General features: G+C 55.4%; 8 protein-coding genes across 8 annotated transcripts; 5 read left to right on the forward strand and 3 right to left on the reverse strand.

The window, feature by feature from the left end:
• Positions 1-3,706: 3,706 nt before the first annotated feature.
• Positions 3,707-5,979, forward strand: LMH87_006063 (uncharacterized protein; the record flags this gene model as incomplete). The annotated part of the gene is made up of 2 exons (XM_056203892.1): positions 3,707-4,684; positions 4,744-5,979. 2 exons carry the CDS (start codon positions 3,707-3,709, stop codon positions 5,977-5,979), a joined length of 2,214 nt encoding a protein of 737 aa, XP_056059302.1.
• Positions 5,980-6,677: 698 nt separating this feature from the next.
• Positions 6,678-9,819, reverse strand: LMH87_006064 (uncharacterized protein; the record flags this gene model as incomplete). The annotated part of the gene is made up of 10 exons (XM_056203893.1): positions 6,678-6,758; positions 6,831-7,010; positions 7,089-7,148; positions 7,236-7,911; positions 7,988-8,203; positions 8,314-9,101; positions 9,152-9,529; positions 9,583-9,609; positions 9,659-9,745; positions 9,799-9,819. 10 exons carry the CDS (start codon positions 9,817-9,819, stop codon positions 6,678-6,680), a joined length of 2,514 nt encoding a protein of 837 aa, XP_056059303.1.
• Positions 9,820-10,312: 493 nt separating this feature from the next.
• On the forward strand, positions 10,313-11,287 carry LMH87_006065 (uncharacterized protein; the record flags this gene model as incomplete). The annotated part of the gene is made up of 1 exon (XM_056203894.1): positions 10,313-11,287. The coding sequence occupies one exon, from the start codon at positions 10,313-10,315 to the stop codon at positions 11,285-11,287; it is 975 nt and encodes a 324-aa protein (XP_056059304.1).
• A 506-nt stretch (positions 11,288-11,793) lies between these two features.
• LMH87_006066 (uncharacterized protein) lies at positions 11,794-12,252 on the forward strand (the record flags this gene model as incomplete). The annotated part of the gene is made up of 4 exons (XM_056203895.1): positions 11,794-11,802; positions 11,888-11,962; positions 12,045-12,115; positions 12,180-12,252. 4 exons carry the CDS (start codon positions 11,794-11,796, stop codon positions 12,250-12,252), a joined length of 228 nt encoding a protein of 75 aa, XP_056059305.1.
• Positions 12,253-12,509: 257 nt separating this feature from the next.
• LMH87_006067 (uncharacterized protein) lies at positions 12,510-13,824 on the reverse strand (the record flags this gene model as incomplete). Its single annotated transcript, XM_056203896.1, has 2 exons — positions 12,510-13,503; positions 13,625-13,824. The coding sequence occupies 2 exons, from the start codon at positions 13,822-13,824 to the stop codon at positions 12,510-12,512; spliced, it is 1,194 nt and encodes a 397-aa protein (XP_056059306.1).
• Positions 13,825-14,276: 452 nt separating this feature from the next.
• Positions 14,277-17,149, reverse strand: LMH87_006068 (uncharacterized protein; the record flags this gene model as incomplete). The annotated part of the gene is made up of 2 exons (XM_056203897.1): positions 14,277-16,842; positions 16,905-17,149. The coding sequence occupies 2 exons, from the start codon at positions 17,147-17,149 to the stop codon at positions 14,277-14,279; spliced, it is 2,811 nt and encodes a 936-aa protein (XP_056059307.1).
• A 308-nt stretch (positions 17,150-17,457) lies between these two features.
• Positions 17,458-17,871, forward strand: LMH87_006069 (uncharacterized protein; the record flags this gene model as incomplete). The annotated part of the gene is made up of 4 exons (XM_056203898.1): positions 17,458-17,493; positions 17,553-17,614; positions 17,662-17,748; positions 17,817-17,871. The coding sequence occupies 4 exons, from the start codon at positions 17,458-17,460 to the stop codon at positions 17,869-17,871; spliced, it is 240 nt and encodes a 79-aa protein (XP_056059308.1).
• Positions 17,872-21,588: 3,717 nt separating this feature from the next.
• Positions 21,589-24,043, forward strand: LMH87_006070 (uncharacterized protein; the record flags this gene model as incomplete). The annotated part of the gene is made up of 7 exons (XM_056203899.1): positions 21,589-21,704; positions 21,764-21,974; positions 22,027-22,125; positions 22,180-22,272; positions 22,329-22,473; positions 22,522-22,933; positions 22,990-24,043. The coding sequence occupies 7 exons, from the start codon at positions 21,589-21,591 to the stop codon at positions 24,041-24,043; spliced, it is 2,130 nt and encodes a 709-aa protein (XP_056059309.1).
• Between the last annotated feature and the right edge of the window lie 1,282 nt (positions 24,044-25,325).

Here is a 25,325-nt window from a genome sequence, read left to right on the forward strand (position 1 = left end):
GTAATGATGTAATGACGAACGGTATAACTAGATACCCCCTACGGCACAAACAATTCGTGCAGATTTAATCATTTTCTTCTCACAAGGGAGTTTTGTTGTCCATGAATATTGAAAGAAGAACCTCATCATGACATTGGACATGACAGGCCCGCCAAGCTTTTTGACTCGTGTGAGGCATCAAGATCTGGGTGCCATAATAAAAACGGCAGCCCGTCCGTGCGGAGCCGCGACCTCGTATATGCAGCCATCCCACATAGGCTATCGGACTTATTGGCGCTAGGATCGTCGGTAGTCGAGCCAGCAAAGGAAAGCAAGATGGCTTGAGGGGGAGAGTTAAAGATGAAGATGGAATACGACAAGACGTTATCGAGACGTGACTCTGCGCAGTGGGAAATGCTCGCTGGGCGGTAGCCAACTTCTTGTGCAACCCAGTCTTGAGCCGCCCGGACCTGCATACTGGACGAACGATAATATGAGTGGCCAATTCATTAGAATTCGAGACATGTTTTGCAACGGCATATTCGGCGACAGCCACGGCTTTTGGGATGCTATGCACCGGTCCTACGAGGATTTGTGCTACGTGTATCCGTATCGTATGTGTGTGGATTTTTTTTGCTACAGGTAGCTTACTGGCGTAGCCTGGGCGAACGTTTTAGAAACAGGTCAGGCAGTGAATGCATCGGAGGTATCGCAAGCTTACAGCGTGTTTCCTTTATACGGCTAATCTTGAGAGGCTGCGAGGGACAAGAGTAACGAAGTGCCCAGAAATCATCCCATGTCAATATTGCTATAGGCAAGGAAGCAACGCTATTGGGCCACATTTTTGTAGGGCTACGGATGCAGTGGTATTGTCGATGTATTAGCAATACGAGGATACCGAGGGATCAATCGGAGAAGTTGCCAATGATACCTGGGCGAATGAACGTACAGCAGGAGCATGAAAAGGCGAGGCAGTGCAGCGAACACTACGGAGAATGACATGCGTTGGCAGGTGAGGTTGTGCTGGGAAGACACAGATCTACCCACATCGGCGATGCAGGTTTGTGTGGGCAGTTATGCGCGCTCGCAGCAAGGGTTGTTTTTGTTTGTTTTCCTTTTGGCGCGGGAGAGATTGAGTAGAAGGCAGGCTCAGCACCAAACACCGTAGATGGAGGCGAAACAGATTTCGATTTAGAGTTTGCAAAGAAGAAAGGCCCGACGTCGACGAGGATAAGCCAGCAGATATGCACGCTTACCTCTCTGGTGGCAACAGAAATTGGAAGCAGAACGAATGCAACGACAATTTGGGTTGTTGTTAAGCTTCTGCCGATCCCCCTCGCCACTCATGAACAAGAGAAGAGGGTTGGTTCGACGCGAACTCGTGCATATCCGAGCCAGACTCCGGTCCTAGGGTTATGTTGCAATTTATGCCTTGCAGGTTGAAGAACAGTTTCGGTATGCGTTTCGATTGGCCGACGGACAGGGTACGTGTCGCAAAACGACAAGAGGAAGAGACAAAAACCTCGGTGGCTCGGGGGTTCCGTGGTGACCGAGGCAGATGGTGAACTGCGCCAGAGAGATGCGACTGGTGAGCTCGGGAGAGAGAGGGCTGCTACTGGTAGGCTACCAGCAGAAGAGGTTCCACACCCCCATCGAGCTTTCCGACTGAATGCTATTAATACCAGTACTGGTAATAACGAAGAGGAGGGAGAAGGATTGATTGATTGGCACTTTTTGGTCACAAAGGAGACGAAAAAAGAACAATCCCAGACCTGCCCGGCCAGCCAGGGCGCATCTCGGAGGGGGGGCTGCCGCTAGTTTAGCGTGCTGGTGGTTTGGGCAAATCACGGCGCGGCAGGACATGACTTGGGTGGGATTCATTCAGGGGAGGGAGAGGATGGCGCCAGGGGTAAAACGGCACTAATTTGAACGGGCAAGAAAGACGGGTTGAAAAAGGGAACGAACAGGTTTTGACAGTGTGCCAATGTATCTGATTGGGCTGGTAAGTTTCGGTTGCGGTTCGCAGTGATGGCGGTATCATGACACTTGGTTCCTGCAGGTGCTACACGCATACCAGTACCGGTACGTAATAAGTAGATGTCAGCTGTAATAAACCGTAAAAACGGCCCCTTTAAAATCTACCATACTGATACTACGTGGGTTGAATCCATCATCTCGCTACGCGCCGCCAGTCGCGCCATGCAACTCTTGATCGTGCCATGCCCCAGCAACTAGTTGAATTTCTTCATGTTCTGGGCATCTAGTTGGTCCCTCGTACCGGCGCCGGCTGGTGGCTTACTTTGGATGCATTTCAGCTTTCTTCACCGGATCCTGTCCGGTGACTGCCTGTTGCCAGTCTCGCAACCACCTACCAGTAATCGTATCTTGCCTTCCCACACACCCTCCCCCAAATAACAAACATCCACCATCACTATTTTCATCTAAAAATTCCCCTAAAATCTCCTCCCCCAGCCTGGTCTTCCCCATCCAGCTGTGGGCGCCAGAAATTGCCAAAAGTACATAGTGATAGCACAACCCAGCAGCTCATTTCCCGCACTCTCTCTTCCCCGGCGTCTTTTCCTTCTCTGTTGTCGCTTGCTTCTTTTCCTTCTTATTTGTTCCATAACCAGGTTTTTTCTGCTCACGAAACCCACAACGCTCATTCCACACTGGACCACACACGCCTCCTTGCGGCACCAGCGTCACCCGTTTCAAACCCGCCCTGGCATTCGCTGCGTGTTGTCTTTGTCGCAAGAGGGGGGCCCGCCTGGTATAACAGGGCTGCAAGAGACAAGGGGAAAAAGCAGACAAGGAGATTGTTGCATGCAAGCCCAGCGCCGCAGCGCTCTTATCGATTGTCGGCTGCCGCATTGTCTTCAACTGATCCTGCTGCTGGAAGGGTGCGAAACAAAGAGACGAGGGAAGTTGGGGTTTGGCTTTTTACAATCACGTTGCAGACTATACATCGGCAAACATCCACGCCGTGCTTCTCGGGCTCAAAGACGGCCATTGTCAGCACCAAACCCTGCAAGGCTGCCTGCTGCGACATAGTTTCTGTATAGTGCCTCTATCATCGACAAGCTCACGGCCCCTGCGATAGCCGCTCCCAGCAAAAACCTTACCCAGGCAAGACAAGGCACTACCTAATAACGAGTCGTCCGTCTCCATTACGCGGACAACATAGAGACGTGGTATTACAAGGAACTGGGAGTATCTACCCACGCAGCAACGAGGTATTCATCAGCCAGGGACACTGGCCGGTGGATTCTAGCGGCATTCGACTCCCAGTCTGGCCACAATACCGGTGCTAGTAGTTACTGGACAATTCTTGGTCAGAGAAGCCAAACCGCGACCCCCGACAAGCTGGCCCAGGGGCTGTGCATGCACTGTGGAGACGCTACAAACCCAGCACCAGAGAGAGGCTGGTGATTGACACCCGACTGGACACTGCAGCGACCAAACAGCCTGGAAACCGCCCCTGCTTTCGCTAAAGTGGTGAGCTAGCACGCCCCAAAAGACAAGCCTGAAGCCCTGTCCGTCCTGGCTGCTGCTGGCCGCCAAAGTTCAGTCCCGCAGCGCCCTCCAGGCACCTCCAGGCGCCCCCTCACGCCCCGTGCCGGCGTGCCTACCTACCGCTGCCCGACTCCTGGAATCGTCCAAGACACCGCCACGGCCCTTTTCCTTCTCTCCTTCAAACCCTCCCTCCGCAACCCTCTCCCGCACCATCATGAGCGCCGTTGGTCGCAATGCGCCGCTCTCTCCGATCTCTGTAGGTGGAAACGACTGGTCTATGCCGAAATATCCTGGTGGCGACGGCCCTTATCCCAATAGTCGCGGCAACCTCGCCTCGCCCCCGAACTCGGGCGGCTCCCACAGCAACATGAGCATCAACGGTTTTCCTGGCGGTCCCAGGAGCACCGGCGGCCCCTCTCCGCCCCCCTCGGTCGGCCGTTCCTCCAGTGGCACCAACATGTACGCCAGAAGCGATCTTGGTCCTCCCAACGGCGGCCCCGGCCAAGGACAAGGACCCCAGCAAAGGGGCGGCGAGCTCGACGAGGCCGTCCTCCACGAACACTACCTCACCCTCCGCGTCTTCCTCAACTCGCGCGACTCGGCCGCGAAGCAGCAGCCTAACAAGGCGCGCGATAAGCTCCTGCGACTCTCCTCCGTTCAGTTCTTCGAGCTGAGTACCGACGTCTTTGACGAGTTGATGCGCAGGCAGGCCTCTGCTCGCATCCCTCAGAATGCTCCCAACCGCCCGCCCGCCTTTCTGCTCCCCGAAAAGGCCTTTCACCCAAAGCGAAACCAAGCCCGTCAGCGACTCTCCTCTCTCGGTCACCCCCGCTTTCGAGACTTGGCCGCCGATGTCTTTTCAGAGCTCGAGCGCCGATTTCCAACATTTGTCGGAGGCGAGATTCCTCGTGGAAACAGCGCCATGTCCAACCGCAGCGGCGGTCGCACAGGCACTCCGGTCAACGGCGGCTATCCTCCCAGAGGTCAGAGCCGCATGAGACGTCCGTCAGACGCAAGCTCGATGAGAGGTGGTCCTCCACCGCCAGACCCGTACGGCGGTATTCCTCCCTCTCCAAATCTTGGCGGTGGTGACTACAATCGACCTATGCCCAGGCAGTTCAACCAAAATAATACCATAATTCCCAACAAGAGTACTATGCTCGAAGAAGACGACGGCGAGGGCTCATCAGAAGTAAGCCATGGCATCATCCACCATGCCGCATCTGTCCCATGCTAACCTACGACTTTTAGGCTGACAAGAAGCTCATCGAGGACTACGAGCTACAACTACGAGAGTTACGCGACAAGCTGGCCGACATGGAAACGCAGAAAAGAAACGACGATTCGCAAGCAAAGCAGGAATGGGCCGACAAGCTAGCCGAAGCCGAGAAACGAAACAGCTCAATGCAGCAAGAGCTGGAGAAACTACAAAATAATCACGAGCGCGAAACCCGCGACCTTCAGTCGAGGCTAGAGGAGATGGAACGTAATTCTGTTAGTATGCAAGGTGGTGGAGAGTTGGAAATTGAGAATGAGGAGCTACGCAACTCGCTCAATCGACAGCAACGAGTCACCGACGAGGTCCGCCAAGAGGCTCAGGAATTTCTCCGTGAGATGCGGACGCTTTCCGAGCAGAGCCACGCTCGTTACGAGAAGCAAGTCGAGCTGGAGCGCAATGTCGAAACACTCGAGGCCGAAGTCAAGGAATGGCGAAACCGTTATGCCCGCACAAAGACGCAACTTCGCAGTCTGCGCTCTTCGTCGCTTGGCCTGGCCGAGGATAACGAAGGCGCACGCATGATTCGAGAAAAGGGCTTTGGCGACGACAATGGCCTCGTCAAGGACGTCCACGTCACCAAGTACCAGATCGCCATCGATGAGCTGCTCCAGTCGGCGCGCAGAGACAATCCGGAAAAGACGATTGACGCAATGAAGGCTGTTGTGGTCAGCGTGCGGCGAATTACGAGAGACGCCGACGGCGTAGCGCGACACGATGAGCAGCTGGCCCAGCAGCAAGGCAAGCTCAAGGCCAGAGTCTCTGCGACGGCCAACAACCTCATCACAACAACCAAGCACTTTGCTTCCGGGGCGGGCATCTCGCCAGTGTCGCTAGTGGACGCCGCCGCGTCTCACCTGACAGTAGCCATCGTCGAGCTGCTCCGCGTTTGCAAGATTCGCCCCACGCCAGCCGGTGAGCTGGAAGACGACGATGACGGATCGATCACACCAGTGGATTCGGCGAGCTTCTTTTCGCCTCGCAGCACATCACACGCGGGATCTGCGCAAAACTCGTTACCAGCGCCCCCGGCATTCCAAGGATTGAGCGGCATGCGAGCGAGTGCCGAGTCGTCGGCCTACAGCCCCATCAGCTCACCGCGAGAATCAATGGATCCATATGGACGGAACGGCACCAATGGCATGACGAATGGTTATGGCCACGGCGGCAACGGCCACGATGACGGATACAAGGTGTACGACGGCTACTAGACTGGACGAGATTCCGCATTCTGTCCATCCAAAATGAGGCGCGCATTGTTGATACCCCACGGATCTGGGAACGAGAGACCCGATCACGAAACTGCTGGAATTATTAAGTTTTTTGCTTCGTTTAGCCTGGAATGGCAGAGCCATGGACGGTTATCATTACATATTTTGGAGAGACGAGGTTGAAGAATGCCTTATGACATTTGCATGCAACGACAGGGACACTAGAAAGGACACCGAGGTGGACGTGCTGGGATAGAAGGACCTGGAGCTGGCGTTTTGATTAGGCTGCAGCCCAGGGCACGAGAGAGCCTTGGGGGTTACATATGCAAACGAGTCTATTTGTATCATTAATACGAGGAGTTATTTTTTTCGGGAAGAGGAGGGCGACTACGATATGCCTGTCTTGTTGGCGTGTTTCCTGGACTTGGGTTGAATTGAGCGAACGGTTTTTTTTTTTTTTGCCTTTTCGATATGCTATTTCGAATTTCTACCAAGAACAATGCCTCGTACATGTGATAAATTGCAAGATGCGCCTCAGCAAGGGCATGGGCTTGCTCCTTGCTGATGCGTGAGCATGAACAAACAGTCAGTGGGTAGCTCTGTGCAAGCATCTTTATCATTGCCAATGCTAGAGGATCAAGTGGTGATGTGCGAGCAATCAATGTCGCAGTCTGTAAGAGCAGCATTTAACTCTGATGCTAGAAGATGAAGTGTTGCTGTGCGAGGGCAAGCCACGACGATGGCTCGGCCTTGCACTCGACGCCATCTGCCTCGACCTCCTGAACAGGGTAAATCAGCAAAATCTCACTTCAAAGCCTCTCGTCTCAAGAAACAAGAGAATCAAGACTTACAAACGTCTCGGGATCAATCTTCATGATGGGCGTGGATCCGTTAAACTTCATGTCGTGCTTGCTGACCTTGCGCGTGTCCTTGACCGTCTCGACCCTCTTGGCGAGGTTGTACGACTTGATGGCGCCGTTGGTGATGCTGGCCTTGGAGACGAACAGCACGCTAGCAGACGGGACGAGGCGCTAATCAACATCGTGTCAGTTTTGTCTTTTGTGACAGGGAGAAGCAAAGGGAAAGCAGACGGGGGAGGAGGATCGTACCGAGAACATGGGCCGTGAGATGATGGGCTGCACGGTGGAGATGCTTGCGTTGGGGTCACCCTTGGCGAGAGTTTGTTAGCAAGAGTTGGAAACGAAAAAGAGTTCTCTCCCCCGTTCTGGTGAGGAGGCAAAAGAGACAAGACTCACCATCTGCGCGCAAGCTACAAAGCCGCTCTTCAGCACCATGAACGGCTTGGTGCCGAAGCGCGCGGGCTCCCAGACGACCAGGTCCGCCAGCTTGCCCACCTCGACGCTGCCCACGACGTGGCTGATGCCCTGCGTAATGGCCGGGTTGATTGTGTACTTGCTGACGTAGCGCTTCACCCTGTGGTTGTCGGCCCCTGAGCCCTCGTCCTCGCGCAGGAAGCCGAAGCGGCGCTTGTTGGCGTCGGCCGTGTCCCACGTGCGCGAGATGACCTCGCCGCAGCGGCCCATGGCCTGCGAGTCGGACGACATCATGCTGATGGCGCCGGCGTCGTGGAGGACGTCCTCGGCGGCAATGGTCTCGGCGCGGATGCGCGACTCGGCAAAGGCAATGTCCTCGGGTATGTCCTTGGAGAGGTGGTGGCACGACATGGCCATGTCGAGGTGCTCGTCGACCGTGTCGGTCGTGTACGGGTTGGTCGGGTTGGTGCTGCTGGGGAGGACGTGCGCGTGCGAGACGAGCGTCATGAGGTCCGGGGCGTGGCCGCCGCCGGCGCCCTCGATGTGGTACGCGTGGATGGTGCGGCCCTTGAAGGCGGCGGCCGTCTGCTCGACGAAGCCGGCCTCGTTGAGGGAGTCGCTGTGGAGCTCGCACTGGATGTCGTGCTCGTCGCAGACGCTGTGCGCATTGCATGAAGAGCGTGAGCGAAATGGTGTTCTGTCCAGGTTTGCAGGATTTGAGCAGGTCTTCTCACCTCAGGCAGTTGTCAATGGCGGCGGGCGTGCATCCCCAGTCCTCGTGGACCTTGAGCCCGGCCACGCCCGCCTCGACCTGGTCGTGCAGGCCGCGCGGGCCCGAGTCGCTGCCCTTGCCGATGACGCCGTAGTTCAGCGGCAGGGAGTCGCACGCCTGCATCATGCGTCGAATGTTGTTCTTTCCGGGCGTGCAGTTGGCCGCCACCGTCGCGGTGCTTGTTTCACGAAAAAGATTCCACGTTAGCATGTTCTTGAGCTCTCATCGTCTAGTTTATGCTGCCGGCCGGGAAAGGAAAAGAAGAGCGGGAAAAAGAAAAAAACGTACCTGGGCCCGGTGCCGCCGGAGAACTGCGTCGTGACGCCCGATGCCAGCGATTCGTCCGCCTGCTGCGGGCATATAAAGTGGCAGTGCGTGTCGATGCCGCCCGCCGTGATGATTTTGCCTTCGCCGGCAATGACGTCTGTGTTGGAGCCGATGATCAGGCTCGGCAGGACGCCATCCATGACGTCTGGGTTGCCCGCCTTGCCGATGCCTACAATGTGCCCGTGGCGCACGCCAATGTCGGCCTTGAAGATGCCGCTCCAGTCCACAATGAGGGCGTTTGTGATGACGAGGTCCAGGCAGTCGGCGGCGGCGCGGCCGCTGGCCTGGCCGATGCCGTCGCGGAGCGTCTTGCCGCCGCCAAACGCGCACTCGTCGCCGTAGGTGGTAAAATCCTGCTCGACCTTGATCCACAGGTCCGTCGTGGACAGCCGGACCCGGTCGCCGGTGGTGGGGCCGTACATGCCGGCGTAGTCGGCGCGCTCCATGGTCGCGGGCGCGAGGCTGCCGTCGGACAGGGGCGGGTCCTCGGGCGTGTGGCGGAAGCCCTCGGCCTCGAGCCGCCGCAGGATGGTGTTGGCCATGGACAGGTCGATGCGGCCGGGGGCGATGCTGCTGCCGCCGCGGATGGTCTTGAGGCCGCCGACCTCGACGAGGGTGACGGTCTTGACGTCGCCGGGCTCGAAGCGGGCAGAGGTGCCGGCGGGAATGTCCAGATGGAAACCGTAGGACTTGAGCCGGTCGAAATCCAAGTAGGGGTTCGTTTCGATGAAGTGGTAATGAGAGCCAACCTAAAGGGGTCAGCGGCGTCCCCCCTCGAGCAACGATTAAGAAGACTGACTTGAACTGGTCTATCACCCTTGTTTGTGACTCTGAGACGGATCCTCTTTCGGTCTTTGCTGAGCTGGATGCTGCTCCCCTTTGCAGCAATTACGCATCCGGGCATCTTTTCGTGAGCAAAGTCTTGGACGTTGACTTGTGGAAACAGATCCTGGCTGGGAGCCGCGATGCAGCTCCCGTACATGGCCAGCTCCAAGTCGCCGTCGTCGGTGGCGATGGGCTGGTCGATGGTGACGAGATGCGTGCCCGTCCGAAAGGTGCCTTCTATCTGCAGACCGACAACGACGGAAGTGGCGCATGGGTCAACGTGTCTGCGTCCCAGAACTCGCTGCCCGAGATCCATGAGCTGCGAGACGCTGTGGTTTCCATCGCGAATGAGCTGCAGCTGTCAGCGAGACAAAGAGAAATTGCTCTAGAGCAGCTCTGACTGACTTCTTGAATCACGTTCGTGATTAGTGCCTAGTGAAATTAGCACGATCACGACAATGCACTGTGGTGTCGAACGTACGGTCGCCTCTGTCGCATTCAGCTTGATGCCTCTCGCGAGTCTCCTTTGGGCAAGGAAACCCGTCTGCGAGATGAGCAGCTTATCAATCTATACCTCCAATGAGTAGTGCACCGTTGACCCAGAACTTTCGACGTACACACCTCTCTTGGTATCAAATGCATCTTTAGTTGCAATCACTAGAAAGAAATAAAAAGGGAAATCTTGAATCAATCATTTCGTCATTGGGCAGAAAAGCAACGATTGAGACTACGGCTAGGGCAGATAATGCCAGACCGGTGCCATCTTTGTCGATTTGGGCGAAACGGAAATCGGCGAAAGCTTCAATAGCGTTGCGCCACGCCGCCATAGCGCTCGAGCTAATACGTTGATGGTTTCTCGTGCCGCATGGCTGCAACAGACTACGGATAACGACAAACCCGAGACACTGGAACCTCAATCTCATTGTATCCACTGCGCTAGAGAAGAAAAATGCTGAGAAGACCAAGACGCTATGTCGGATTCAGGATGGTGAGAACGGTTCTTTGGCCGTTGTCGGGCAATTGCTAGCGTTGACCAACGGATGGCACTTGTTCGAATAGTGTGCCTGGAAAGAGAGAAAAGGACGGAGAATATTTGGTTTTTATGTAGCTCATTGATATCAAGAATTCAAACGAAATGGCCATTCAGATTATTCCCGCGGGTGCCACCAGCAAAACGGTGCTGAAGCCCGGCCAAGCTGTCATCGCGGTCCAGGCCACGGCCGCAGGTTCCGGAATCCGCGAACTGTCCTCGGCCTACCCCGTCAAAGTCATATCACCCCGGTCCTCGCACGACCGACGGGCCGTGCTCGCCTTTCTCCTCAGCTACGGTGGCGGCGTCGTGCCCGGCGACAAGGTCGCGCTGCGCGTGCACGTCGACCGCGGATGCCGCTTGGGTCTGCTCACGCAAGGCAGCACGAAGCTGTACAAGAGCCTCGACCCGAACCTCGTCTCTGCGCAGACCCTGACCGCGACGGTCGAGGACGGCGCGGCGCTGCTCATGCTTCCGGACCCGCTGCAGCCGTTTCGCGACAGCGTGTATGAGCAGCGCCAGGTCTTTCGTGTGCACCGCAGCGCCAACCTGCTGCTGCTGGACTGGATCTCCGAAGGACGGCGGGCAATGGGCGAGACGTGGGACCTGACGTCGCTCAAGTCGATGAATGAAGTGTGGCGATTCGACGACGTCGTGGCTCCTGGGAAAGCAAAGCCCAGACTGATGATTCGCGACAATGTCCTCCTTTACGGCTCGCGGCGCCCGGCGCTCGTCGACGACTGTGTGCGGCAGCACGTCGGCGGGATGGGCATATTCGGGACGCTCATTGTCGGCGGGCCCATCTTTGAGAACCTGTGCCATTTCTTCCTCGGGGAGTTCGCCGCGCTGCCGCGGGTTGGCGAAATCAACTGGGCGACAGACAATGATGTCAAGAAAGCAGCCGACGACGGCGACGACATTGTCTGGAGCGCGGCCGCTACGCGAGGCTACACGGTCGTCAAGTTTGGCGCGCAAGACGTCGATCGCGCGCGGCGCTGGCTCCGCGACATGTTGGAGAGGGAGGGGACAGTGGCTCGGGAGTTTGGATCTCGATTCCTACTGTGTCTGCAAGATAGATAGGATGTGTGTTTATTTATAGTTGGATGTCATAATGACTGCTCCTTGCTTGCAGAAAATCGGTGCAGGTACCCTTGGTGCTCCATTAATAGACTTCCTGAATAGGCAACTATAACAGGGTAGGGGTAGCGATATCTCGAGTAAGAAGTGTGGCGCGGGCCGATAAGCCACATTGAGGCTTGCCTGCCAAAAAGAAAGGATCTTGAAGGTATGAGAATCATCCAGTCTGAAATTCTGGAATGAAAATGCCTTGCTTGAATATAGCGACAGGCGCCGAGCGTCGCACAGATCTCGTTCTATAGGTAGGTAGGTAGAAGCCGTTGTTAGCGCCGACGGCCTTTCCGGGCTGCAGCCAACCAAAAGCTTCAGTCTGGCCACCGACACTCCCCGCAATTTTTTTCACCTCGCCTTCCTCTTCCCTCGACATTTGGAATCCGCGCATCTGAAACTACTCAAACAAAACTCAAAGAATTCTCCCAAAATCCAAATCCAAGCAGAAAATCTTCAAAATGGGCAACGTAAGTCGTGATTGCTTCCCCCTCGGCGCTGCATCCCCGGGTGCGCTACCCCTCCACGACCCTTCGCTTCTGACCAGATTACCAGGGAGCCAAGGCACAGCAGAAGCGCGAGCGCAACGCCAAGGACAAGGCCGGCGCGGCCAAGTCGCAGCTCAAGGTGGTATGTACACGGCTCGAATTCCGATCAAGCCGTCTTTTCTCGGAGACTAGGCCATGCTGACTCCAGCGCTGCTACGCAACAGAACGCCGCCGCCTGCGACATTATCTGCACCGTCTGCCGCTCTACTTTCCTCAAGACCACCAAGGCGCCCCAGTACGTCCGCTCGACATGTGCATGTCTCGATGCGAGAACCAGAAACACTAACACGAAGCAACAGGCTGCTTGAGCACGCGCAGAACAAGCACAACAAGGGCATAGCCGACTGCTTCCCCTCTGCGGCCGCCGCTTAAAAACGAAATCGACGAGCAACGAAAAATCCAAAGCAACAGATGCGATGAAATTGTCACACGGAGTTCTACGGGCAAATAAAAGACAAAGGGGACGAGCAGGTTTTTATTCTTAATATATTCAGTCAAGCGAGGGCATTGAGAGAGAGGCGTTGTGGTAGAGAGATGATAGCAGACGAAACATGGAACGAAATCTGGAATTCTACCTAAAAACTGCAAAACACTGCCTCCCAAGCCCGTGGTCTGTCCCTTGATCACAATCAGTGAGCCTCCACTTTGGCTCCCGGAATCGACGACCCATGCATTAGGCCCTCCTGGTGCGTCGTCGTCTTGTCATCGACCTGCTTCTGGGCCTGCTCCGCGCGGATCTCGCGCAGAATGTCCGGATACCAGCGCTCCCCGACGTCCGGGTGGCTCTTGACGCGGTTCCGCAGCGTCGCCTCGCCGAGCGTCCTGGCCGCGCCGCCCTTGCGAAACGTAAACTCGACGTCGTCGACCCTGCCGCCGCCGCTGCGCGCCACGACCTGCCGCCGCTGCTCGCGCACCTCGTCCGGCACGGCGCCGACGCCCACCGTCTCGAGGTCGTCAAAGGCGGCGTCGAGCTTGACGCCCTGGAAGAAGGGGATCGAGAAGCGCGCGCCAGCGCCGGCCGCGGGCGACAGCACGCGGTGCGTCGTGCTCACGCACACGCCCTGCGTGAGCGCCTCGAGCCCCTGCCCGATGGCGACGACGAGCGTGCCCGCGAGGGGCGGGCAGTCGATCCACGCGCCCGACACGTTCTGCACCTGCAGCCCGCGGTGCGGCGTCGCCTGCAAGAGGTAGCTCGTCAGCATGCTGTCCTTGTGCGGGCCGACGCCCTGGCCAGACCCTGCCGAGGCGGGCAGCCCGAGTGTGCTGGTGTCGGGGTACTTGACAATCTTCAGCTTGTGCTGCTGGTCGGCGTCAAAGTACCGGTCAAAGGCGTCGGCGGGCAGCCGGATGGCCTCGGCGATGAGCGAGGTAAAGGCGATTGAGATGCGGCCCATGCGCGCCATGTAGTCGGCGTAGACGGCGCGGAAGCCGGGCAGCGCGGCCTCGGCCGGCCACTGGTTGGGCGCGAGGAGGTTGTGGTAGAGCGGAGCCGAGGGCCCGGGGACGGGGTGCTCGGTGGACAGATCGATCTGCTCCCGGTGGTCGACCTGCCCGGCGGTGATTTCGGCAGAGAGGCGCGAGTAGCCAAGGAAGGAGGGCGCATTCTTCATTTCAATCTTGAGTCTGCAGGCGCTGCGCATGAGCACATTGTAGAAGAGACACGCAACGTAAAAGATGAATGGAATTGAGAATATGGCAAAGGCATATGATTCGTGGCTTATAGCAAAACAAAACAAAAACTCACTTTTCTTCTTCGGGAATGTCAAAGAATGCCTTGCCCTGCTCCATCACCTGCTCAAACAGGCTGTCCGGGATGCCAACGTTTTTGAGATACAGGAAGCCCACCTCCATCAGCGCATGGCGCAGCTGCCTCAGAAACTCGGGCTTGGTCGCCGGGTCGTTGGCCTCGGCCAGATCCAAGATGGGAATCGAAGTAAACGACATTTGTGTATAACTTGGGCGTAGCTCGGCGTGAACTCTTTGAAGATTGACTGTGCCTGCTGAGAACGCAATACTGGCCGAGTCTCAATGCACCAGAGGGAATGCTTGGAATATAGAGGATAATTTTCTTTTCGTCTTATGTACAATGCTCGTCTTTCGATATATGCTCCGTGATTGAAAAAAAAATCCAAGTCTAGCATGGCAAGTCGTTGTTGCCGAATGAATGCTTATGAATGGCGCCATCGCCTTTTCCACTCACTGGTCGCAACTCTACTGCGCCAGGTCCCCGCACGCAACCCGTGTCGCACCGGAGCTGTCCTGTGGGGTCCGTTCTCGCCACTCTGCGATCCGATTCCGGCCTGCATCCAGTACGCACCAGGGTCATGCATTTTGTTTGTCTGCTTCCCTCATCGCTCTTCATTTTATACAACATTAAATCTAGTGGGCTGCGTCGCTCAAGAAGACAGCGGCTTCGTCCCCAACAGCCCCGTCACTTTGTAGAACATGTCCTCCACGGACGGTCCAGCAAAGGCCGGCGCCGCGTTGAATATATCGGCCAGGCTCTGCTGTGAAATGACACTGGTGGGCACGTCGTCGATATCCATGTCCATCTCGTCGTCTGCGACACCGTCCTCGGCAGCTTCTTCGTCGTCACTGGCCATCAGCACGTCCTCTTCTGCGGCAGCCCCAACATCTCCACTCGCAGTCTCCTCATCCACATGGCCGTCCAGATGAATATCCTGGAGCGGCTGGGCAGTGACTATCGAAGACGGGTCGGAGCCTTCAGTGACTGTCCATATTTGCGCAGCGTCGTCCAGGGCAAGAAAGCCGCTGGTTCCGGGGGCTGTAGTCAGGCTGACAATGCGGTGCGGTGTGCTGCGGACCATCAAGGGCTCGGGGTCCTCGGGGCTGAAAATGCCAATGCTGGAGATGTTGTCGATCGGCAGCGTGACAGCAAAGTGGCCAGAAGTGCGGTCAACAGCAAGTTGGAGTAAATCCTCCATGCCGGTGATCTGAGGCACCACAATACCGTAGCGGAGTTCGTCGCTTACAATGTCGTAGACGTGGAGAACATCCGAAAGAATGACAACAAATGGCGACAGCGTGCGGATAGCGTGCAACTTGCCCTCCCAGAGACCCTCGAGGATGCGAACAACTCTTCCGGCGGCCGCATCAATCACGTATACTGATCCAAGATCGGAGAAGCCAAAGGCGGCAAATATCGTTGAGCCATCTTCTGAGTATGTAATTGTGCCTTGAGGCGCAGACGAGGCCGCCATGTCAGTAAGGGCACCCGCTCCATGGCCTTCGCCAACCGGGATCACCTGTGCGCAGCTCCAAGAAACAGTGTCTTTGCCGGTAGCACCCTTGGATACAATGCCGCTGGTTTGTCTCGTTCTTGGGCGCCACAAACGCACAAGGCCATCACCACCAATTGTTGCAAAGCATGTCGATGAAGGGTCAGACGCAAGATCCAAGACAGGCTCAGACGCCGACGTCGCGTGGGGTCCGTTGACTCGCGAAACCAGGGCGACAGGCTCATTGTCATCCTCGACTTCCCAAAACTTCAAATAGACTTCACGACGCTCTCGAATAAACTGCTCCCTTAGTTCAGGGCTAACGTTGTCAATGTCTCCAGCAGCAGGCTGCCAGTCGTCAACACTGGCGAGCCACTTCCCGTCGCTGGAAAATTCCACGTGTGTAACAAGAGGCTCATCAATGATGTGGCCCTTGTTCGTCATGTTGATATCGGTGGGTTGTGTTCTTGCGAGAGCTTGCTTTGAGATGCTGGTAAAGGTTTCGAGGTCAAATGCCTGGAGGAGCGGCGCAGAGAAGCGGCCAGACATGGTGGATTGTCTGCCAGTGCCGACACAGACGTGCAGGCGAGATGGTGCGTTGGAGCGGATGGCGGCAGGAATACGCTGGCGGACGTGGTCTTGCATCTCCCAGACACGCTTGACAAGTTGATCCTTGGGAGTCTGAATATCCGCGGCGGCGGACTGAATGCCGGATACATAAGCGGAAGGCTTCATTTCGGAGGTAGAGATAATCATTGTCGAGTTGTCGTCGAGATGTACCACATAGGAAGCGCCATCTGCGGAGACCACTATATTCTCTACACTTCCTGAAAGATGGGGAAGGAAGTCCTTCTTGGAAGTATCCATTTGCCACAGCACCAGCGTATTCTCGGAACCACCAGAGATCATGTAGTTGCCATCTCTGGACCACTTGACCGAGTGGACGGCCTTGCGGTGCCAGTGGTACTTCTGGGCGTGTATTGTGTTGTCGGATTGCTTGCCAGACTCGGTCGCCTGGCATCGGGCAATGGCGTCATGGTACAGGTAGATGCCACCGCGAGCACCACCGACGATCACATCGACAACCTTTTCGGTCTCGTTGCGGGCGTGCTTTGAAGATCGCTTGTATGCGCGTAGATCCAAAGTCGTGATGAGATCCGGCGTGTCGAAAGAGTAAAATTCGTACTGTAGCTTGTCCGACTTGGCGGGCAACTGCTTGGAGACACCCAGAAACAGACGGTCGTTGATGGCGCCGACCAAGAACTGGCCGTCTTTGGTCGATTCGAGGAGTTGAAGGCCGGTGCCCTGGCGTTTGAGAGAGACGAGAGATTTCGACTTGGGCGCCGACGAAGCATCCCATTCGTATGCCACGAGTTCAGTGCGCGTCGACTTGTCCGACTCAGCCACGATGACAACCTCCTTGGGGCGATTCTTGGCACCGAAGGGCACAATAGACATGGCACGCGCCGTTTTGGAGGCGGTCTGGAAGCTATCGAGGCTCTTGGACTCCTGAGTCCAGTTGATGCGGTATACTTGGCCGTCCGCGCAAGCGACCCAAACGACGTTGGCATCTTGTTTCGATAGGCGGGCGGCAACGATCGAAGCGGGCTTTGAGCCTTGCACTGCGGAGTTGTCGATGCTGCTGACAGGTATGCGTCTCACTAGGAGAGAGTCGATGGCTGAAAATACTTGGATTGAGGTGTTGTAGGTCAAGATCAAGTGTCTTCACAGATGTTAGTACTGGCTGCGCGCATCTGAATCTGGTAGGAAGAGCTTTCGACTTACTCTCCATCGTCGGTCAGAATCGGATCAATGTCCAGCATGCGTCCTCCCATAGGCTTGGAGATCTTCCAGGCGGCATCTGAACGATCAAGCCTCTCGGCCAAATCCTTGGTCGAGATTGGCTCAGCGAGCTCTCCGTTTGCATCCTGAGGACGAGCCCTCTTGGCCGTTACCTCGTTCTCATTGCTCTCCCGCTTCCGCTTCTTGTTCTTGTCAACCTTGATCCGCGAGGCCCGTTGTCCAGCCATCGTGGAATTGTGTATAAATTTATGCACCGCGATTGGTGTTGGCAAGAAGCTTAGGCTCGATACTAGAAAAAGTCGGTTTACAAGCCGCTATGAAATTTTGGTGAACTTTTACTGAGCGATAAGATAAGGCCGCCGCTTTTTTTTTCTTTGGGTGGTGCCGGGCAAACCTCGGGCGCGAGAAAATCCAGTGTTCCACCGTTTTAGAGGCAGCGCGAACTTTAGCACGGAGTGGTTCGTGACTTTTCCAGCAGCTGAAGCGTCGCCGAATTAATCTATAAAGAAGCGGGTGTCGCAGTCTTATCGTCAAGATGATTATCCCTATTCGTTGCTTCTCCTGCGGCAAGGTACGATTACCTCTATTCCCGACTACGCCATGCGCACGCGAGTCACTAACCTGTCACAGGTCACTGGCGACCTCTGGGAGCGCTACCTGCAGCTCATTGCCGACCCCAAAAAGACTGACGGGTAGGTCTGCGATGCACTGCGAAGGACAATTTCTAACTGATTACCAGTGATGCCATGGACGAGCTTGGACTGAAGCGCTATTGCTGCCGCCGCATGATCATGACCCACGTTGACCTGATCGAGAAGCTCCTCAAGTACGACCACCTGCGCCAACGTTGGCCGACTTTTTAAAGTACAAAATATTAACTCGTCGTTTGCTTAGATATACCCCCGATGGACGAAGCGAGATTAAGCAGAAGCTCAACGAAATGGCATAAAATTCAAGGCCCGCATCGAGCGATATGCAGGCTTTCATGGGATGGCGTTTTTTTGGTGCTTTTCTTCTCCGCTAGATGGGATGGCGTACGATACAGGAACTTTTGCGATAGTCATATGACAGACACGTTCAACTATTGAAATTGGAATGAATGTCTCAGTGTGTACCGACAAAATGTTCAATGTGAAGACGATGCGGCCCATGCCAGCCGAACGAGGTGGAAGCAGGTACGGCATCGATCCAGCGCCAACGGAGCTGGAAACTTGCTGCGGTCAGCCCGAAACCTGCCGGCCGTGTGTTTGCTATAAAAAGAGTTACGCAAAGGCTCCAAGGTGGCGCAACATTGGTCGTCGGCGAGTTCTTTTGTCATTCCGCGGCTTGACGTTGTACGACATGAAGCGTTGTCCAGGGCTGACGCATGTCATGGAGCGCATGATGCAGAAATGGCCATGTGGGCAGCCTCACCGGCATAACTCATTGACGGCCAGCAATTCTTGTTCACCAGTCGGTTATTCTGAGTCTGTACCACACAAAACCTCCACGTCATCCGGCAGATACACAGCCAAGAGGATGTTGGTGGTGGATGCATGCCAATTTCTTGCGGATATGACTACTCGAAAGCATAACAGGGAGTGTCATACCACAAAGTGGCTGATCAATAGTAGCCGGGCCCATGAAGACTCGGCCATCCGTGGCGTGTTTGCCCAGCGAACGGCAAGGCGTGTCAGCCGTGTCCGTGGTGGTGGTGGTGGTGGTGGCCTACCGGAGGCGCGACTGGGCGCTTGAGAGGGGGGCCATTGAACCCCCAAGGCTGACGCATGCAAAGATTGTGACGTTAACGAATTGATTTAGTGTGGTTGGGGGCATTATGTATGAGTCCACCGACATATCGCGGTTGACAGTATCCGCTACCGATGTACGGCACGGAGTACAGAGGGCAAAGGCCGTCTTCGCTGAACTTTGATTCGGAAAAGAAAAACTTGTACTTGTCAATTTACACCGGCTCTAGCTGTCTGCTGGTACAAAGCAGTGGCATCACAACGCAGCACTAGGAGCAGTAGCTGACTGAAACGAGGAAACCGGCCGGCGGCGGACCTACAGCGATGCTTCTCCAAGTAGATCAATAGCTAAGTAATCCTATTCCAATCCCTGCAGTCGTACCCACGCAAGCACGGGCCGTCTTTGCTGCACAAGTATGTCGCGATCGCCGTGTAAGCCCAAGGCGGTTGCGTGTGGAAGGCCCGCTGAGGTTAGGTGCCCAGGAAGAACGGCGAACGGCAAAATAAAAGGCGAGCACAACGGCATGAAGCCGCCGGGTCCAGATTGTCGGGACCAAGTAGCCAGTCACATCAGGGCTGCGGAGCTAGCCAACTGTCTGTCTCACGAAGGTGACTTGTAAGTTGGGGCCAACGCACCCCGGCTACGCTAGAAGGCGGCATGGGTATGGAATGGCGGTAGCCAACTATCGAGGTCAAATGCTGGCATTCTGGCTGAAGATGTGCGAACCATATCAGGCTGTATTATTTGAGAGCTGAATAAAGTAGCCATGGCAATTGTGGCGGGCCGGCAAATGCTGCACTCACAAGTTTCGGAGGTAGCCCTACTTTGGGAGCGCCGCAGCATCGATTAGCACATAGTGTCGACGTGGTGGGCAGCCCCCGGGTTTAGGTGGCCGACGAGAAGGAATTTTTCCAGATGCGAGCCAGGATTCATGAGCGTCGAAAGAGACGGCCCTCCTCCACACCACCTTGCAAAAATGGTCAACTATCGTTGGCTGATGGCAGCCACGCAGATGAATTTAAGCGCCGAAGCCTGTCGCCTTGCATGTCGGGCCCACGACGGTGGACCAGTGAGGTCCAGCACCACTTGGAGCCAGACCCCGGTCCGGACGTGCTCTGACTGGCCGAGCCAGATTCGCTCGAAAGAGGAGACGCCATGACTAGGCCTTTGTCGGGATAGCGTACCAGCCTCGCGGCGTGGCTAGCCAGGTTGTGTGTATTGCAGTCTGGAGCGAGTCCGCGCAGGTTTGCGCCGGTGCTAGAAAGTCAAGCCAGTGACGAGGAAGAATGGGAAAGGAAACTGACAATGAGACCAGCCATATCGGGCGGGGTTTACTCCGTTGTTGGATGCGAGAGGGAAATTGTGATGAGTCGTTGGTGATTGATAATGTTAGTGTTTGCATCGGTACTACCTACCAGTCTACCACAGAGAGCAACCCCCCGCAGTGCCTGTCGGAGATTGTTGATGCCTGTCGACAGCAGCAAGCCTCTGGCGGTTACTGGTGCCTGCCTGCAGGGGGCCAAGACCTGCCCTTTGTAAGTCAGCAGTCAGACTTGGGATCGGGCCACGATTGTCTAAACGAGCAAAAGAAGAAAGAAGCTGAAGAAGAGCTGAGCGGAATCTTCCCCGTGCGATGCAACCAGTTCGCTTCCTGCATTGGATTATCTGTCAGATGTGGTCAGCTCCGGTGCACCACCCGAGATGCTGGGCAGAGAAAAGGCGGGCATCGAGGTTGTAGGCAAGCTGGCTGGGTGGACGGTAACTTACCTACCAGAGCTCTGGGCGCTAGCAAAAAGAGGCTATAGCGGCTGCTCCACCCAAACTCAACGCCTCGAAAGCTGGAGGGGCGCGCTGGACGAACAGGTGCTACTCTGACCTAGGTACCAGTACAGCCCAAGCTACAGGCCCCTGTTAGCGCTGTTATCATGGAGGGGAAGCACAATTCCAGCAGCTGAGATGTCTGCTGCAAGCAACTGCATGCCCGTGCAGCAACGCAAACACGCAGCAGCAGCAGCAGCAGCAGCAGCAGAAGCTGAAATCATCAATCGCATAATTAGGTAGGTCAATACTGGGTAGATAGGTACTGCCCAAGGCACAGCCCTCTTGTCTCATCTCTCATGTCAAGTTGGACCTCCACGCCCGCGGCCAGCAGAAGCAGCTAAGATGGAATGGAAGAGGCGCATCTGCAGGACCACGACAGGGATCCCGCTTCTGCTTGTCTGCTCTCTGTCGTCTGCTGCTCCCCTCCACTTTCTGGGCTCCAGGCGGCCAACAGGTTCGCTGTAGACGTGCCTTGTACAGTCCAGGTAATGCGCCCGCATCCATCCGCTACGGCGCTACCTCGAGGTACCTTACATTTTATCAGTACCTACCTGGTCCGCCGCCGCCTGTCAGTTGCGCTGCAGCTCCTTGTTACTCCCACTCGGACAGTGAAGCCGCCGCCAGCTGCAGCCTGCAGATTGCGCACCAGCGGTGCTGCACGCGCACCACGCACCACCACACACCACTCCCGCACAGCTCCATCGCCCGTTTGCTCTTCTCTTTTAAGCTGCTGTTCCCATCCACCACATTTCCACTCCTCGTCCTTTCAACCTCGCCGCCAACCGTCGTGACCGCTGCACGCTTCCTCTCGAGGCCCATCGTCACCGCAAGGCTCACGTCTATAACTATTCCAGTGCCGTGTGCCTTGGGCTTGCGGCTCCCCCACCCGGCCTCTGCTTGTTCGGCCAGGCACCTTGCCAGCGTTGGCCGCCCTCAATCCGACCTGTCTGGTCCGCCGCTCGTGTCGTTGGTCGGCAGACAATAGCTACTGAGCAAGGCATATTTTTCAGCCTGATATTTGCTTGAACCACCTCTAGGCTGCGGTGTATATATCCTGCGCCAATTGCCCTCTGCATGCCGCGTGCAGCTCATCTCAGCTGTTGCTTCACACCTTACCATGTCCCTCGAAGCGCTCTTGCGCCACTCAATCAGCTACAGCCCTTCATACAACATGGCTCACCAAGGCGAACTGTCTGCGAGTACAGACTCTCCTCTGTCTCCCTTCCAGCCGCGGTATGTATCCGTCTCGCTCGTCCAATGGCCGTCAACCTTCTGCTAATACCCGCACCCAGATCATCACCCCAGTCGGCTACGGGCTCTGGTTCTCTGCGGCCTAGCTCTGCCAACAGGATATCCTCCAACCCAAACCAGTTGCTAAGCCCCAGCGACTTGGTAGGACCCTCGCCCGTGACCTCAAATGGGACGGAAACTACCGAAATCGAAGATGAAGCCGCAGATGATTTGCTGAGTCCCCAAGACGGAGACCCCACGCAACACCATGAAGTCCGTTCTCCTACCTGTTCCATTCCACAAATTTGACACTAACAACTGTCAGGCTTTGACTCTTGCCACAACTCTTCCTGATAGTATCCGGCAGAAGGGTCCCGAGGAGTCAAATTCCGTAATTCATGCACCGGAGAGCTTTCGTAGCTGGGTACGCTAGCATCATCGACCCTTTTAACGAGAACACGACTAACAGCAAGCACAGACCTCCAACGAGTCTACTGCTCGCCAAAGTCAACCAAGCGAAAAATCATCACCTGAAATGGACGACGCGAGCCTGCCTTCCAGTCCTCCCCACGTAAGACTACTCTGCAGTTGCCGGATTACGCAGAAGCTAACTATCGGGTGATTCAGGCTTACCAAGACTTGCCTCCTGTAATGACCGACGTCAAGCCTGTGAGGTATAACCTGGACAGTTCCACTCCGCAGGCCCAAGATCTCCAAGACATGTTGGCAGAAAGCAACCGTCTACGTTCGAGCAGTACAAGCAGTCTTGAAAGTAAGTCTCGATACGTAGCACTTAGAGATCAAGTGGCTCATTTTTTAGAAATCGAGGAGCAGACAGAAGCCGAAGGCGACGATGATGATCTTTATTCCGACGGAGAGGGGCTTTTCGGCAGGGCGCAGCTTCGAGGACAACACAACGAGATCGAGCGACTGAAGCTCTTGTTCAACACAGCATGGACCTGCTGTCTCGAGTTCGGCAGTTACAACACACGACGCAGGAAGCGAGATTTGAACACCTCTTCAATCTCAGATACCCACGTTTATGCGTGGCAGACGTGCTGGAAGCTCTGCGAGCGACTTTACAATGACGAAACCAGCGATAAAGACTCCCTCAATATCCGTGACGGCCTAGGTTTGTGCCGAAAGTTTTGCCAAGCGTTATTCGAGCTGCGTCCAAGGAAGGACGAGATGTTTGACTCAATGCTGCGTGTCACTTTTGAATTGAACAACCAGTAAGCATGCTCAGCCTCCATTCTATTATCTCTGTCGGCATGCTTATTTTATGCAGTCTTTACAGTGGGCAGGACAACCAAAACCTCCCCGAACAGTTCAGAGAACGCACACTGGACTTTTACGTCACCATCTGCCACCGACTGATGAAGCAAAGAAGTGTTTTGCAGGATAACTCTGACAGGATTCTGAAAGCATGCTGGGCCTTGACAGAAGTCCTTTTTAGTATCCGCCAAAATCGACGCGACGGAAACCCTCCAGACGAGAATCTCTTTGTTGCCGCCATCGAAGCTACTTACAACCTCAACGACTTGTTCCGCGAAGGGCTCAGTGCGTCCAGATCAGAGCGAAGCACGCCTCGGCCCAGCCAGACAAGCTTCTCGTATCATTCTCCGGAACAGACAGGCAGGGAAAGCCGTTCCTCCAACCATTCCTCGCGCTCCAAGAGAGACGGTAGCAGCAGCAAGGCTTCCTATCAAGAGGAGCGACCTAGAAAGCCCCCGCAAGTACCGGAGACCCCAGTTACCGAATTTGAAGACACGCCCATCTCTCCGGAAAGCCGATCTCCTCAGATGCCGAACATCATGGTTCTCGGGCCCAGCAGCGATGGCGGCCGCGGTAGCCGCTGGCCCAGCAGCGCCTCCAACCTGTCCAGCTACTCGCACAACAGCAACCGAACCTCGAGCACCGCCACCACTACGACGGCCACCGAAGATCTCAACACCACGCGGGCCAAGATTCTCGTTCTGCGAGCCGCTGTTCAGCTTGGCTTCAATAAGGAGGCTATTGTAGATATCAAGACGGGCGCCACGGCACTGCAAAAGTTTGTCTCCGAACTGCAGCCGGGTGCATTTGGCACGCTGGCCACGCATGCCACTCTGCTGCAGCAGTACAAGGAATCGATCCTCACCGACGGTTTCATTCCGCGTAGTAGCTTTGTACTTTCCTCGCGCATGAAGAGAGTGTCGGTGCAGGATCTGGCCAAGTCTGTGCAGGTCATGATTAGTGCGTCCCAGTCGCGATATGGCTACCTGCGGGAGCTGTTCAAATTTGTGTGCAGCTTCCCGCTCGAAGAGGCAGACTCCCGGCGCAATCTCATGATACAAGTCTGATCCTTGGGATCAAAATTACTGAACCGAAATGAAACGGAGGAGAGGCTTAAAGCCACGGTGACCGCGCGGCCACTTGCATCAACCAGCCCAGTCACGCGGCAAGGCTGTCTGGTTCCGCATCATTATCCAGGCCGACAATTACGGCACCGACAATGTCTAGGGCGGCCCGGCCACGAGACGAGAATGGTAGGCTCACCATTCTCCGTGTGATGCCGGGCTGAAAGCTCAGCTTAGGCCTACGCCGGCTGCTGCACTCAACCGTTTATCTATCATTATTCACGCTTACACAGACATCACGCATCACCTCCGCACACATCACCATCACACCACCACATACATCACAGACATAGCAAGATACCCCCTCGCATCCTTACCCACGAGACATGACCTTTCTTTCCTTATCTGTTCCTGAATATGGTGTTTTCTCCATCTAGCACATATAGCACATCTGTTTCAATGCAAATTTTCCGAGACCAAAAAGATTCGCGTCAATGTGTTGTATATATTCATAAAAGCTCAGCAATGCAAAAGATGTCCTCCTCGTCGTATATAGCAATAGAAGAAGGGTATCTCGGAAATAAACAAAATGAAAAAGCGATGCGCTCAAATCCACCGCATAATGTATAAACCCGCAAAAAACCCCCAAAAACGCCATAGCAATAGTAGCAAAGTAACGATGCAAAAAGTCCTCGCGGCGGGGTATCATAAATGAGCAACAACAGCAGCCCTTGTCCGACCCAAATGTGTAACGCCAGAGGCAGCCGATCCGCCTCATATGCACTTTTGATAGGTGCAAAAAGGATGACCTGGTAGGAGACATTCCCACATGGTAGTCTCTTCCGAGAGTAAGACAAAAAGAAACACGCGCTCTCTCTGTCTCTCTCTCTCTCTCTCTTTCTCTCTCTTTCTCTCTGTCTCTCTGTCTCTCTGTCTCTCTTTCTCTCTGTCTCTCTCTCTCTCTGTCTCTCTCTCTCTCTTCTCCCCCTCCCCGCCCTCCCGTTGATTCAAAGGAGGCCGCTGCTCCCGAGACAAGCATTCTGTGCGATTCTTGCACGGAGTGAAAAGGTGGGAGAGGGGTATGGGGAGTCATTCCGCAAGTATATAAACCTGCTCTTCAACCCAAGAAAAGCTCATATCTTTTTGTCTTTCTTTCTCATGAACCACGACCGGGGAAAAAGAGCTCAAGTCGACCCCAAAGATAAGAAGAAAACACACAGCAACGCCGCGACTAACCGCCACGATAAAGAAGACGCATACTCACAGCAGCAATTCCAGCGGTTTC

This window comes from Akanthomyces muscarius, chromosome 1 (genome assembly GCF_028009165.1).
Source record: "Akanthomyces muscarius strain Ve6 chromosome 1, whole genome shotgun sequence".
Lineage (NCBI taxonomy): Eukaryota > Fungi > Ascomycota > Sordariomycetes > Hypocreales > Cordycipitaceae > Akanthomyces > Akanthomyces muscarius.